We start from the raw sequence: 16,707 nt of genomic DNA on the forward strand, positions 1-16,707 counted from the left end.
CCATCTCAGTGCATTGTGCCTGAGTCTGAGCTTTCAGAAGGAGCCAGCGCTACACATTAGAACTGCTTTCAGGTAACATATTGTTTCTCCTACTCCCATGTAACTGGAGGAGTCCCAAGCCAGACTTGGATTTCTTACTATTGAGTGCTATTCGGATACCTACTCGGAGCTGCTATCTTACTCCTTTCCCATTGTTCTGCTGATTGGCTGCTGAGAGGGGGGGGTATTACTCCAACTTGCAGCGCAGCAGTAAAGTGTGACTTAAGTTTATCAGAGCACAGGTCACATGGCTATGGCACCCTGAGAAATAAAGAATATGGCTAGCCCCATGTGAAATTTCAAAATTAAATATAAAAAAATCTGTTTGCATTTTTGAAAAACAGATTACAATGCAGGATTTTGCTGGAGAAGCTCTATTAACTCATGTGTTTTGAAAAAACATGTCTCCCCATGACAGTATTCCTTTAAGAACCCTGGAAGCACTGAATGGGCCCGGGTTCACAAGACTGCATTTGTTAGTGAATATCAGCTGTGATTTTTCATGCTTTTTCAGGCTGACAATACGCCAACGCGTGCCATTGACCTTACTGCCGTTCTTATCATTCAGATGTAATAATGGAAAGGTGGCTATAGCGTTTACAGCCACAAGCGACTATTTACTCCACGAGCCAATCGGTGGGACACTGTTAGAATATGAACGCATTTACAATGCATTTGAGGGGAGGCTGTGTGGATAGCGATGTAACCTATAGGCAGCCAAAAATACCTGGTTAGGGCACAGGGTGTATTAGCTTTGTAATTGCGCCCAATGCAAATCCTCACAGCTATCATTTATGTGAAACAACAATGTGAAACTGCACACAACAAACAAAGCCCAGTGTTTTGCAAATGAGCTGTCTAAATGGAATTTCTCACTGCTTTCTTCTGTGACATAACCATATGGCAAGTGGTAAATTCAATCTGTAAATATTGGACCACGGCATGACCAAACTTGTGTCTAGCGCATTTCTTTCCAGCTAGTTGGACACTGATGTACAGACAGTTGGGTTCATTCAAATGCTCTTAAAGTCATACTGACATTCCACATTGTAACCTGAATGTTTCTGTGTGGTTTTTAAAAACAGAGAGTGAAGCACAGAATCATATCTGCTGCAGTCAAGCTTGTGCTGCTCACATATGGACCCTACATTTGACCCCTCTGGAAATTCTGTACTTAACTTGCTACTCCAGTAGGGTGAGCAGTAAGGGTGAAGACACATGGGGCTACTAGTAGCAGCTACTTGTTACAGCTACTAAAATATACAGTTCTGATCATTTACTGATAATTGTCTCTATGGGTGTTTTAACCGGGGTAATTCTCAGTATTGTCTATGGCAGGGTATTTTCTGGCATTTAGTAGCCATGAAAAAGTAGCTGCTACTGAGTAGCTCTGTGTGTCTTCACCCTAATGTCTATCAGGGATAGACTGTGCCATTCTTTTATGTGTGACAAAATAGATTCCCTATTCCCTAGTCTAGATTCCTATACCAATCAGCACCTATACATGCACCTTCATTACCAGAGTGAGTTTGGCCACAAATTGTCTTTTTGTTTTGGAACCTACTGGTCTCAGTTAAGTGCTGTGTTTATGCCTTATTATTGCACCCTGAATACTCAATTTCTCTACTAGATCTACTGCTACTCCTGTTTAGTATAAACCTGTTCCAGTAATGTTATATCTCCTGTGTCATTTCAATAAGAATAGCACCAACTGAGAATCTCTTTCACAATGGGCACAAAAGGCAGCATCCATACAGTATCCCACCAGTCAGCCTTTTAGCTGAACGGATGGATACCATACAAGGGTACATACTTCAAGGTATAGCCATCTTACTGTTTTTCTGTTCATTTGGACCAACGGCCCATACTATCAGAACAGCAGTAAGTTGAGGTTCACTTCATCTGCCAAATGGAAGATAACATTTTTGAACCTGTTGATTGCTGGATTGACCAATATCCATAATACTTACATGTTCCTAAGGGAACATTCTCAGTGGATTCTGGACTGCTTGGCAGACACCTGGATATCTTTATTTTTTTGTTAAAAAAATCGTATTACAGCATTCAAAATACGGTGACTATTGCAAACAATGAGTTAATTGCGTTGAGGAATTGTTGAGTAAATGTAATCTGACTGCATTGTTAGATAAATATAGATTATGCCAATATTAACCTTGGCTATAAAATGCTAAAACCTGTGGATATGATTGTTTTATAAGCGTTGGTATGGCATATAAACCTGCCAGGTGAGAAGCAGGATTAGTCGGATTCAGCGCAACACTGCATTGAAATGAAAGACGTGCAATTATCGGGTCTGGCAGGGAGCCCGACTTCTTCTCTAGCTAATAGCTCATTCGGCTCCGAGAAACTGGTGGGGCTATTTGAAAAGGTATAATTAGTAAATCCAAAGCTTTAGTCAGTGTCATAAAATAGTTCTGGTTCTGCTGAAAATAAATCAGCCAGCAAATAAAAAAGGAAATTAGGGATTAGGAGGAGGCATGCAATAGCTGCACTGTCTGGTTTCCTGACTCAGGATAAAGAACGTAAGCCATTCAGTGCAATGATTATGCTTTCTTTCATTAATTTTCCATCAGGGGTAGAGAGAGGGATGTTTAAAGAGCATGTGGGATGATTGCTTAAACATGCCTCGTAAACACTTGTTATAGAGGGAAACCTCTTTGTCACATTTAAAAAAAAAATTGATTTTTAGTTTCTATAGATAAGCAGTATCTTGGGCTTTCACCAGTGAATGTATTTGAAAAGAAAACTTGGAAGTAGGTAGAGATGCCACACAATATATTTTGGCTTTTTTACTAGCCAATGGCAACCACAGCCCTTAAACAGTGAAGATGCCCAAGTAGCTCCCCATTTCATTTCCTGCTGATTCCCAGCACATGCTGTGGGCTGCTGCCAGTTACCCCAGTTTAGGGGCCCACTCACAATGTACAGTAAATTTATAACATAAGAGTCATGACACAAAACTAATGAGCAGTTCAGATTTACATTTGATGGCAGCTCAGAAACCAGCACATTTTGCATCAGAATATTATTATCAGCCCTTCTGATACACAAACCCCATTTTCTGCTTAGGGCTGCTGTTGAGAAGCTAAGCTGAGTGCACTGAGCATGTTTAGTTTTACTGACCCTCAAAAGATGCCCAAAGGAACTCTAGTTTTTACCATGTGGGCATCCTGTTTAATCTGTGCTTTATCAGGTGTTAACTGGCAATTCAAGACATGGCAAGATCAAAGTCCTGCAGTCAAAGGAGTAAATCCTATTTATGCACAAGGTTTTGTCATGAGATAAGAAGGAAACTCTACCTAGATTTTAGTTTACGGTCCTTACTGGCAATTTTTTTGTTTCATTGGCCAACCTAGAAGGGCAACTTTACTCTTCTCTTGAGGTCTAATTTTTTTTTTTCATTATTGTCCATTGATGTATTCTGATTGATCAGACTGGTGGTCTTTAAGTTCATTCTGTTCATAAGCCTTTGCCTGCCTCTTGAATACCCTACCCTTCCCTCCAAACATTTTTTTTTTAAAGCTCCACCTGTTTAGGATGCTTATTTAATGCAACCTCAAGTCAACATACAATAAGGAATGATCAGTAAATTTTTTCAACAACCATGTGTCAATTATTCCCCATCCTATCAGACTGTGAGCTTATGTAGTGTGGGAGGATGGCCCTATATATATATATATATATATATATATATATATATATATATATATATATATATATATATATTAGGAGAAGAATGGGCCGCTGATTTATTAAACGTATAACAGGACTGACGTTTCGGCCGCTCTTGCAGCCTTTCTCAAAGTTATATATATTGAAGAACAAACACTGACATTTCGCCCGTTGCTACAGCCTTTGAAAAAGGTTGTAGCGACGGCCGAAGCGTCAGTGTTTGTTCTTCAATAAAGATTCTTTATTTGCACATAAGACCTGTGAGTGCGGATTCCTCTCCTGGACGACTGTAATCTAATGAATTATTTAAGACCGCACCCAGGCACCCTTAGTATCAACATTATCGTGAGTGCTGACTTTCTACAGCTCAAATATATATATATATATATATATATAGGCAGAAATTATACATTATTTCCTGCCCAAGTGATTTTTACACTCTAAGGTGCTTGTAACATTCATACTCAGCATGGTTAGTTTTTTTCAGGAGCCAATAAACCTCTCTTTATGTTTTTGTGTTTTAATCGTGGGAGGAAATACTCAGAGGGAACCTACGCAAGTGGGAAAATATACAAACTCCCTGCAGACCGTGTCCTGGCTAGAATCGAACCTGAGACCCTATCTCCACTGATGATATGCAGTTACCTGGATTTATATATGTAAATTATAGTATGTTATGGTACGAATAGCTTAGGGCAGGCTTTGTTTTGGTGCTACCTGCTTCTTTTTTTCCTAGGAGCAGAAAGAAAGAGACGAGAGACTACTGAAAGAGCAGCAGGACAAGGAGGCAGAGGAACTGCGCAGAATCTCTGTACAAGAGAAGGCCAACGAGAAATTCGAGGAATGGCTGAGAAAAAAAAAAGTGGAAGAGCAAGAACGGAAGAAAAAAGAGAAGGTTGTTTCCTGTTATTACTGTACATTTGCACCTACATAGCTCTGTAGACTTTATATAAGGCAACTTTAGGTGAGAGTAATTTTTCATTATCAAGCAGGTGCCATTAATCACGGCTGTGCAATCCATGGCAGGCCCCGCAGGCAGTAATTAAAATGTCACTCTCCATTTTGTTCAACTCCATGCGTTTCGGTAAAATAGCAATTCCTTAACCCAAGCTGTTGCTTTATTTAAGCTGTTTCTGTGGCGGCAGCACATTCCTTAAAAATAAAGTACAAGCCCTTCTGGAAATGTAGAGGATATTAATATTTTCCTTCAATCCATTGGTGGAACATATGTAACTTGTCAGCTAACAAGTCTCAACGCAGTATAGGACCCTCGGGAGATTACGCAGTAGCCTTTTTTTCTCTCTTTATGAACTGTTCACTGATAGGAAGCAGTTGTGTCTTTGTTTGGAATAGTGGACACACAAAGCTACTAAAATAGCCATCACAGCAGGGTGTAAGACTTTCAGCTACCTATGTTTTCTTGGATCCCCCGCTGAAATCTCTTACCTTTTGGTACAAAAAAAATGCCTTTCCTTTGCCTATAAAACTCCAAACTGACAGGTAGTGATATAAAGAGACATTTTAAACGCTGGTGTTTCTCATCAGAGCTCCAGAGAAATACACACAATGTGTAGATAATATCAAAAATGTAATTTCTACATTCCTTGGCATTATCCTCCTACCATTTCTACATCTAATATTATTGTATAGTATTGTAAATCACTATGTAACTTGCCAGAATGTAACATCCAGAATGTTTGGGACCTGGGGTTTTCCAGATAATTGAGATTTCCATAATTTAAAGATACAGTTAAAGAAGAAGGAAAGGCTAAGTCACTTGGGGGTGCCAAAATGTTAGGCACCCCCAAGTGACTTAGATCGCTTACCTCCCTCGCTCCGCGCACATGCGCAGTAGAGTGAAAAGCCGAACTTTAACAGAGAAGTTGGCTTTTTCACTCTACTGCGCATGCGCCGGACTTGGAGTCTCGGGGAAAGGAAGGAGGAAGCGCTTCGCCCCAGGTGCCCTGGGCTGGTGCGGTTTTCTCCTAATAGGGGCACCAGCCCGGGGTACGAGGTAAGCGATTCAAGTCACTTGGGGGTGCTTAACATTTTACCTTCAATAAGGATTAATTGTATCTTTGTTGGGATAAAGTACAATGTACTGTTTTATTATTTATCAAGGGGTATTTTTCCATTCCAGGAAGAAGAGGAGAAGTTCCAAGCTGCACAAAGAGATAAAAAGGACAAAGCAAGTAAAGTCTTTAAAGAGTGGCTGGAGCAAGCCAAGGATAAACCACGGCCAACATTAAACAGCTATGGCTATGTCAATGGGAAACTAACAGGTTAGTGTTATCATTGGTAGCATCATGTAAAGATGTAATAGCGTAATACTGCACATTTATTTAGATGATGATCTGTACAAGCCACTGCTGTGCTTCTCTCCTATTCTGCCAGGGATGTCTTTTTCATGCCCGTCCCCATGTACAGACCCATGTTATTTTCTCCTTGTGGCTGTCACCGGCCTCCTTTTATTTACTTTAAACCAAAAAGGTCTGAAAACCTAAACCTTAAAGTCAATTAAAACATATCTAAGGTTATATGAGATCTCCTTTACCTTGTTCTTACAAAACATAGATTATGTATGTGAAAAAAAGTGTGCCAGCCTAAATGCTTTCCCATTTCTAAATAGTGTGGGGTTTGAGGTTTTTCTATAATTTAGGTCCATTAATTTCTTGAAATGCCAGGGCCAATAGTGAATCCTAGTCTAGACCTGCATGTACAGTCGTTGGTGTGTGTATTGTTGTGTAATTTTCATATAGAATATATACACGGTTACATAAAGTTGGGTTGAAAAAAAGACCAAGTTCAACTGTGAAGTGAAGTGAAACCGGTGCACACACACAAACCTATATTGACCTATCTATATTCTTACATACAGACTAGTACTGCATTAACAGAATCTGCCATTACAACATCACTAGGAAGGGCATTCCCCATTCCTCTAATCCAGTGCTGTCCAACTTCTACGGTGCCGAGGGCCGGAATTTCTCTAGCATACATAGTGGAGGGCCACTAATGGAAGCCAGTTTTGACCACTCCCCTTTTTGAAACCACACCCACTTCAAACCACACCTATTTTATCACAATGGTGGTAGCACAGCATGCTTGGTCCTTACAATGGGTGGTAGCCCAAATGCTTGGTCCTTACTGTGGGGATATCAACCATCATTCATATGTGAAATAATTATGTCATATTAAGATATACCCTTAAATTCCATATGCCTCCTCCTCCCCTGTGGATAGCAGAGCAACCCCCAGTACGTAATTACACACCTTTGGGACCATTTAATGGCTATTTCCAACTGCTAACAAACTCCCACAACAAACCCCCTGCCAGGTTCACCTCCCACAAGCAGCATAGGGCAGGCAGAGTATGGCACACACAGGCAGCACTCTGCCTGTCCTATGCTGTCTGTGTGTGCCATACTCTGCCTGTCCTACCCTGCCTGTGTGTGCCATACTCTGCCTGTCCTACCCTGCCTGTGTGCCATACTCTGCCAGCCCTACCCTGACTGTGTGTGCCATACTCTGCCTGCCCTACCCTTCCTGTGTGTGCCATACCCTCCCTGCCCTATGCTGGCTGTATGTGCCATACTCTGCCTACAGTACCTATGTCTGAGGTGTGAAGAAGTGAACAATGGGGGTGATTACAGTCTGAGCCTGAGGTGTGAACACTGCAGGGGGTGAACAATGCAGGTATTAAAAGGTGTGAAAAACACAGGGGATTACATTTTTAAACAATACAGAGGGATTACAGCCTGAATCTGAGGTGAGAACCATGCAGGGGGCCAGTTAATCTCAGTACTGATACCATTTAATGCTTACTCAAAGGTAAGCCATCAAAGCAGCCAGACAGGTGGGGGCCCACACAGAGGGGGGTCACGGGCCGCATGCGGGCCGCCAGTTGGACAGCACTGCTCTAATCTAAAGGCCTCTGGTGCACTGATCCTTTGTATGGGGAAAAAAGAACATCCCCTATCTGCCTATAATCCCCTCTAATGTCCTTGTACAGAGTAATCATGTCCCCTCACCTTTTCTCCAAAGAAGAAAACCCCAACCTTGACAGTCTAATACAGTGATCCCCAACCAGTGGCTTTGGGGGGCAACATGTTGCTCACCAACCCATTGGATGTTGCTCCCAGTGGCCTCAATGCAGGTGCTTATTTTTTAATTCCTGGCTTGGAGGCAAACTTTAGTGGCAGATGAAAATATGTGTACTACTAAACAAAGCCTCCTGCATGCTGCCAGGCTACACAGGGGCTACCAATAGTCAATCACAGCCCATATTTGGCACCTCAGGAACCTTTTTGCATGCTTGTGTTGCACATTTGAATGTGGCTTATGGGTAATAAAGGTTGGGGGGCCCTGGTCTAATCATAGTTAAATCTTCCATCCCCTTTACCAGTTTAGTTGCAGTCTCTGCACTCTCTCCAGCTCATTAATATCCTTCTTAAGGACTGGAGCCCAAAACTGCACTGCATACTCAAGGTGAGGCCTTACCAGGGACCTATAAAGAGGCAAAATTATATCTTCATTCCCTGACTCAATGTCCTTTTTTTATACAAGACAGCACTTTATTTGCTTTAGTAGCCACAGAATGACACTGCCTGGAAGTAGACAACTTGTTATCTACAAAAATCCCCACATCCTTCTCGATTAAGGATCCCCCCAACAAACTACCATTTAGTGTATAACATTAAACCTCATTTTCCAGTTTGCTGCCCAGTTTTCCAGTTTTGTCAAATCGCTCTGCAAAGCGGCAGCATCCTGCATGGAACTTAGTTTTGCACAATTTAGTGTCATCAGCAAATATAGAAACAGTACTGTCTATGCCCACCACTTTCTCCCTTGCCAGGGCCTTCGCCTTTCTCTGGACTTATGTTTTCTTCCCTTATACCCCCTCCCTGGTCTCAAAGTAACATCTATTTTCTATTATAATAATGATTTCTTGTTTGTTTAGGTTATTATGACGCTAGCTCCTATCCTGCTCCAGGTTTTTATAACCCCATTCCATGGAAGCCAATTCACATTCCTCCTCCACCAAAGGAAGCCACCAAGAATCTCTCTGCAAAGAAGAAAAAGAGGCCTGTTTCCAGCCAGCTGTATCGACCAAATGTCAGGTCACTTTCTAAGCCTAAGGACAATCTCCATGTTGGTGGGGGGATAGTAAAAAGATGACTGATATGCTGTGTAAAATACCTGTATTGTTTTTTTATCTACAGCATATCCCAACATTAAGCATTATAATATTTGCATCCATCTACACAAATGTACACTAGCTTTTTATTTTCTGTATATTTAAAATAGTAAAATATGTTGTCCTATTTATTTGTTAGCGTTATCTCTATGTAGGAGCTGGCATGTTGCTTTCAGGGCTGCCATTAGTGATTACAGGGGCTTCATACTAAGCTAGCAGGGCCTACCAGACTGGGGGCCTCAACTTTTAGCCACCGTTCACCTCAACCCCCTGTATGGTGGGCCCTGGCAGTAAAATGGGCCCCAGACAAAGCCCCAATAATGCTTTAACCTGTTCATGATCCACTTTAACTCCATTCACTAATCATACTCCTTTTGCTTTACCATCGTAGCCTACCCTCTACTACGTGGCCCTGATTCCAATACCCCCTGTACCTTCACTGATAGCAGCCCTGAAGCCAAGCCTATATTTTACCCACTGAATAACAGAAAATAAATAGGTGATAATCATCACTTATAAGTTCAGTGTATATACACATTCTAATAGAAATAATGGGAGATATTGAATTTCAAAATGTTTTTTTATCATACGGACCCTGAAATATACCCACATTCTTTTTTCAAAAGATTTTCCTATTCAGAATTCGCTGTGAAATTATTTGGCAAGATACACAACAAGCAAAGACAAGGGCTTGAAGTCTTAGTTCAGCTCATAAGAAAGTGCAGACATGCAGTTAGTGACTATGTATGTTTTTGTTGTAATTAAAAATGATGTGAAAACACTGATTGATCAGTAAGGGGTATATTTATAAATGGACAGTTTGCACATTTCACACTGAAGAAACTTTATTGTTATAGATGTGAATAGAACCTTATAGTTTATCCTTTTATAATTATGCCCATTAGTAGTTTAAAAAAAAAAAAAAAAAGAAAGAAAAGTAGTTTGATGTGGACAGTAGTGATGTGTGGGTCAACAAAAAGTTGTCCTTCGCAACTCTCTGATGTTACTAGAGGGGACACGGCAGGCACAAGCATACAAATAAGTAATGGCAGGAGGAGGAATATGGGCATGGAAGAGCTGTGCTTACCTGTATAACATTGGTTGATACCACTGTTCTATAACTGCAATTTTATTCTGTATTTTTATTTGTTTGACCTTTTTGTTCTGCTACTGTTCAGCATTACTAATACAGTACTAATCAGTAGCCAGCAAGTAGCCAGGTATAATCGACCAGTAAGTCTCCTTTTTACATCTTTTACTTCAGGACACCAGTGTGCGGGATTCTGTGTGATACTCACTGCTCTTTCCTGCCAGGAAAATAGTCAAACTCCAACTGTGACAAAAATAGATGTTTGAGCAAGAGCTTACACATATATAACTCATCTTTTTCTGTAAAAGCTAAACAATGTCACTTTCTGCTGATTATGTGATACGAACAGGGAATAAAGGTCCTCCTTCATAAGCCAATATTTAATATTTGGGATAGTTTATATACTATAATATCTAAAAATATCAATTGTGTCCTCTTCATCTGTGCATCTCTAGGCTTTTGTTTGATTGGGGCTCCTACACACGGGTTTTTACCTACCCTCTCTTCTGGTGGATTGTATATGAGTTCCACCCCACAGGAACATTATCCTTTATATAGGAACCAGCTATTTGAGCTTCCAGGGTTTTTGGCTGCATTAGTTTATTTAGAGGAAGCCCACCACCATGTAGTGACAAGTTTTGTTGCCAAATAGTACAGGTTGAGATTTGGGGCAGCTTAGTTTCCAAAGACCATTGGGTACTGAAGTTTAAATAGTCTAGAGAGGCCTTGGCTCCCCAGTATAGAGGGGGAAGGCTGGAAAGGAAGGGGGAGATTAAGATTTCAAATTTCACGTTCAGGAGGGGCTTTATATGGTAAGATTCAAGGAGAATTCCTCAGGTGATGGTGTTGTCAGGTTTCGGCTGCAAGCTTTCTAAATAGTGGGCCCACAGAAACCACTCCAGCTCTCTCTTGAAGCTCCTGTACTGAAAGCTATTGAAATATTTCATTGATCTAATCCAGTTTACTTTGGTGATTAGTGCCTGCAATCCCAGAATCTGCAGAGAGAGAATATATTGGCGATTAACTAAAACTGCAGGTGTATTATTGTGGTGTTCATTCACAACACAAAAGTCGGAAGACTTAAGGATGTGCCAAAATACTAACACTTTTTTTTGCTTGTAACTGCGTCATGTAAGGTCAAGGACGTCTCTGGAGGGCAAATCAAGATGGCAGCACAGGAGCGCAAGTTGCATATGCGACTTGCAAGATAAAGTTCTGAAAAACAGAAGGCTTTAGGTTTAATAGATGTAAGCGATTTAAGAGTAAAGGAGGGGTACTAGCGATATATATGCGTTTTGTAGGACTTTCCTTGTACTTTAACAGGCCCTCAAAATGTACTTTTGCATTACACTTATATGGCGAGTCCCCTTAAAGATTCTTTCTAGGATTCTCACTCTGACAATCGTGCCAAGGAGAAGAGATATAGAAAAGGCACCAGATGTTACATTTCCATGATCCAAATACACAGAGCACATCTATGTCATTTATTCCTCCTCTTGCACCATTTTTCAGCACAACTCATTTCCCGCACATTGTTAAAAAGGGCTCAAAGTGATAATGCTCTCTTGGAAACAGTGACTTTACTGTTGTTGTTGTTTTGTGTAATTAAACAATAACCAAGGCATTTCATTAAAATCTAAATAATTGGGAATGTTAATGGGTTACCTAGAACTATTTGGGAACAGTTTTGGGCAGCCCCGATTTAGGCCTTGCACCTTTTTATTACATGTTCTTCTTATAGATCGGGTCTTCGTAAGTTTGATATCACCTAGATGAGTGACTGGTAGAGAGTACCTTCAGTCAGAATCATTCCTAAGTTTGAAGACCTAGAGATGGGAACAGAAGGGTTAGGTTTAGGGATGGCGTATGACCACCCATCAAAATCAGGGTTTCATTTACTCAAGTGAAAATAAAAAACACAAACGTATTGTCGAAATGATACCTATTGGCTAACAAAAATACATTGAAAACATTCTGAGCTCTGAGGCCCCTCTTGCAATGTATTTTTATTGTTAGCCCATGGGTATCATTTCTACAATACATTTGTGTTTTTTATTTATTTTTGCCACTGGCTAACGTGGTACTACAGTTTTTGTTTTGTGACTATAGAGGGTGCAAATAGAGGGTGTGATGTTCATATTGGCAAATGTGCTTTGTAATTTATTTAGAAGGGTGCAAATTATGCAAAGTATTTACCAACGGCATTTACTTCACAGGTAGGGTTGCCACCTAGTCCATTTGGCCACTAAAATAACCACCAAATCTTGGGGGTGTTATTACAAATTACTGGCAATTTATTAGTAATCAGCAAGTTTTCCCTGTGATTGGACCAGGGTGTCCTTAACACCCTGCCCCCTTTAATCATGACTACTCCCATTAACGTTATTGCCCTCATGGTTCCAACCCCCCTCCCCAGTTGAATTGCTGGAATTTTTTTTTTGCAAAAAAGGGCAGCAGCCCTATTTACTGCCAGTGCAAAAGTTTTGATCTTGGTAAAATGTTCATAATGAGTGTGCTGGTTGGCCAGAAGCCACATGTTTACCCTTGGGTCAGGTGTGTTCATGGCTCAAATACCATCAGTCAAATATTGTGCTGAAATGTAACAATGAGAGGCTGTTCCTACTATATGTGTGATGTCCTGACCCTTTTGGTGATGTCCCATTACCCCAATCTAATGTCACCAAAAGGGTGGAACAGGTGCAAGTGTAACAAATATTTGAATAGTTCAGGCCGGGTTGGGTTCTGGTTCAGAAATATGCGATATGTCTGATGTGTTTGCAAATCTGTCCAAAATACATAGATAAATATTACAAAAGAGAAATTAGCCTGGATCTGACTAATTCTGTATATTACAGGTATTCTGCTGTCAGCTTGTAGGCTCTCTCAGGGCTTTAGGGCAAAGCAGAAAGGGCAGAGTAACGACTCTTTCGCTGTTTAGGCGAGGGACATGTTACTGATGGATTTTTTTATTATTTTGCAATTGTTATTGTTCACAATTTTTCTACTTTTATTTCACCCTGTATGTTTTGTAATATTTTAATGTCTAACAGTATAATTTATTATCTTGTTCATAGATTATAAAAGATTTTAGATTTTTTTTTATTGCTACTGTTTTAAATGTGATTATTAAACACTGTTTTGATATTTTTATACAAACCATTGAATAAAGTGTGTATTTTAAATAATTGTGGCTCTAGTTATTGCAGGATTAGTATTCTACCCTCCAGGGAACAAAATGCCAGTGAATACCATTACACAGCACCTTTGCTGGGTCCAAACCATTTAGATCCTGTGATTAATTGGAAATGCAGAAGCCATTTTTGCGTAACAACACAAAACAAATAATTTGGACACAGGGATTCCAGTAACGTACTATGCAAATCTGTTTTCAGGCAAGACTTCCCTATGTGCTCACCCTAAAAAATAGCTTAAAGAAATGGGTGCCGATCAATGCTTGGGAGCCTACGCTATCTGCTGTAGCACCAATATAGACCTGAGTCCGAGACACAGGCAGAACATAAGTAAGAAGGTATCAGGCCCTTGGGCTGCTGTCACCGCCCAGTCTTTGATTAACTCACAAGTTGGGTAAGTGTTGGACAAGCCGAGGGCAACCAACAGATAAGCATTTATGAGGTCGAACTAGCAGCAACCCGGATAGCCATGGTAGGAAGGTCAAAATGTAGGAACTAATGATATGTCATTGAATCCATACTTGGCTAACTGGGGTGTTTTATTAGGCAAGATTCCAGATGGCCCATCACAAGAAACAGAAGTTTCACTGTTGGAATGAACATGATATTTAATCAAAGTTGATGGAACTCTATTTCTCCAGAGGATAGTCCTTAGATTAAGTCATGAGTGAATCAATACATCTGCCCTGAATTTATTCTTGCAATATATTGTAGGAGAACTATCATGAAAACGAAACTTGAATATACATTCATCTCTTAGAAATACAAAATACTCTTAATATAATCAGTACATATTATGTAGCACATCTGAAATAATCCCATATTTTCTCACCCAGGGACCCGGGCACGTCTTCTTTAATGATAAGTGGCATGGAAAATATTTCCTTTGAAGTGAGTTCAATGCACAGAACCTTCCCTAAGGCCATGAATCAGTTTCAGGTGGGAGTTCTGATGAAGGATTCTAACAATGGCATGCAAACTGAATTCACATTTTTATGTTGTGGCAATTAAGGCACAAATCAAGCTGGAGCTTGTAATAGCCCGGAGATTAATCCGCATATTAAACTCAGGGTAGTGGAACAGTATGAACGCTCAGGGGCTGCACCTATACATGCCAACTGTTAAAGCTTCTGCGGCACGGTTATAACTGAGCAGAGCTGCCCTCTGTGGCGCTAAAAGTTCATCAAGACTCGGCTACTATTCGATAATGGTTTCTGTGCCGTACTTATAGCCATATCGGCTGGAAGGATTTATTGTTCCCTAAGGGAAATTAACACCTTCAATCAGAAAATAAATGATATATTCTGTCACCTTTCCCAGAATCTATAAATCTCGCCCTAAATTACTTGCGCTTGAAAGGTGAGAGCGACTCATTAAACACTTTCCTAGTTACGCAAGCTTTCATGGATTCAATTCATATATTTTATGGTTTCGAGATTGTTGTCAGGAGTACGACCAGGAGGCAGGTTCCTGCGTCAAAAGGAATTTCCTTGATCTTTTGCTATTTAGTTGAAGGGAAAATGACATTGCTAAATTTCTTTGTTCCTTCTGATAAATTAGAACTGATGAGCTTTAGAACATAAGCCGATTCAATTAACCGATAAAACCGTTAAACGTAGATCACTATAAAGCAAGCTGACGGATCTGACAACACTTGGAGGCAACGCGCCAACTGTTATTTTCTCTGAGCTGCCACTTGATAAATCCTACTTCTTAGCTTATAAATCTATTGTGTGCTTTCCTTTCCCGTAGAGTTTAAATGTTATCAAAATATATGGACCCCCATTTGCACCCAAACTGTTCCCCTCAGAATGTTTTAGTGGCAAAAGTTGTGGCCACTCTCACCCACAATGCAGTTGTCCTGTCCTCTCTGGACGTGGGGCATATTTAGTAAAGCACAAAAGTTAAAAAGTCACCATAAATGAAAATTTGCCGCAGTATCACCTATTACTAAAGGAGTACGACAAGCTTTGCCAACTTCACATGGTTGAAAATGTTCTTTGCCATGTCTAAAGGTATTCATTTCATTTCTAAATTAGACTGTTTACATAGTAAATATTTCCCTCTACCATTTAAACTTTTATTCTTGAACCAACAAATATTGGTGTGTAGGCGCCATCTCAGTGCATTGTGCCTGAGTCTGAGCTTTCAGAAGGAGCCAGCGCTACACATTAGAACTGCTTTCAGCTAACCTATTGTTTCTCCTACTCCCATGTAACTGGAGGAGTCCCAAGCCGGACTTGGATTTCTTACTATTGAGTGCTATTCTGATACCTACTGGGAGCTGCTATCTTGCTCCCTTCCCATTGTTCTGCTTATCGACTGCTGGGAGGGGGGGGGGGAATATCACTCCAACTTGCAACGCAGCAGTAAAGTATGACTGAAGAGCACAAGTCACATGGCTGTGGCACCCTGGGAAATAAAGAATATAGCTAGCCTCATGAACAATTTCAAAACTAAATATAAAAAAAAAATCTGTGTTTTTGAAAAATGGATTTCAATGCAGGATTCTGCTGGAGAAGCTCTTTTAACTGATGGGTTTTGAAAAAAAAAAAAACATGCTTTCCCATGACCCTATTCCTTAATATTCACACATGGTGATTTTTTGCAGTGAAAAATCAGCAATTTGCCAAGAGTAAGAAAAGAAATGTGGGCAAGAAAATTTTACCAGGTTCAGGCAGGCGAACTGCCATTATAAAGCAGCCACTTTTGCATTTTATCTCCTCTATGGCCATATCCCACATACATAATTTTCTTATGGCAGAAATGATCTAACAAACTTACCTCACTACAACTGTATGGTACATATATTGTCACAGAGAATTTATTAATGGCACTAATGTGACTAGATTATTAGCTCTGAACCAGGAAAGCCACCTTCCACAGCCTACCCCACCCATAAGAGACCTGCATGGGTTAGGGTTGCCGCCTGTCCAGGTTTGACCCGGAACAGCCTGGTTTTCAGAAGGGCTGTCCGGGTTAAAACTGCCTGTCTAGTTTTCCAAATTAGGAAAAACAGCCAATTGCCGATTGCCACATCATAACCCCTCCCCATTATATCACCAACCCACCTCTTCCTCGCCCCTGTGACATCACTGGCCACCTCTTCCTGCCCCTTTTGCCCCCCCCTTTCCAGAGAAAGAAGCTGGCAGAGGATACAATCCCAGTATGGGTCCATTTTTGCAGACCCGCGCCCAACCCATGCCCAATTACCCCCCGACCTGAACCTGCTTACCAGCATTCTTCTCACAATGTCATAGTTCATGTACATGCACTGAGAGAGGCTGAAGCAGCCACCGTCATCTACTCATTGCCCAACAGCACTGCATTTGTTAGGATATATATATATATATACACAAATGTATCTCAGTTGTTAGGGTTCCACCTTTTCTAGAAAATACCGCCTTCCTATATTTTTATCTTTTTTCCCCTATTAATAACATAGGCATCAAGTATAATTTTTACTAGCCAGGCTGGTATTATTTAGGTCACTTTTT

The 16,707-nt window shown here is 40.5% G+C and overlaps 1 protein-coding gene across 3 annotated transcripts in view; it reads left to right on the plus strand.

The window, feature by feature from the left end:
- ccdc34 (coiled-coil domain containing 34) overlaps window positions 1-13,197 on the plus strand; it is a 28,441-nt gene extending 15,244 nt beyond the window's left edge. For all 3 annotated transcript variants that reach the window (XM_002937674.5, XM_004913458.4, XM_031900523.1), the window contains exons 5-7: window positions 4,469-4,627; window positions 5,873-6,014; window positions 8,693-13,197. In XM_002937674.5, the coding sequence (XP_002937720.1) occupies window positions 4,469-4,627; window positions 5,873-6,014; window positions 8,693-8,910 (519 nt within the window). In that variant the 3' untranslated portion in view covers window positions 8,911-13,197. The remainder of the gene's footprint in view (window positions 1-4,468; window positions 4,628-5,872; window positions 6,015-8,692) is intronic.
- The last annotated feature ends 3,510 nt before the right edge of the window (window positions 13,198-16,707 follow it).

The sequence above is a fragment of the Xenopus tropicalis genome, chromosome 4 (genome assembly GCF_000004195.4).
Source record: "Xenopus tropicalis strain Nigerian chromosome 4, UCB_Xtro_10.0, whole genome shotgun sequence".
NCBI lineage: Eukaryota > Metazoa > Chordata > Amphibia > Anura > Pipidae > Xenopus > Xenopus tropicalis.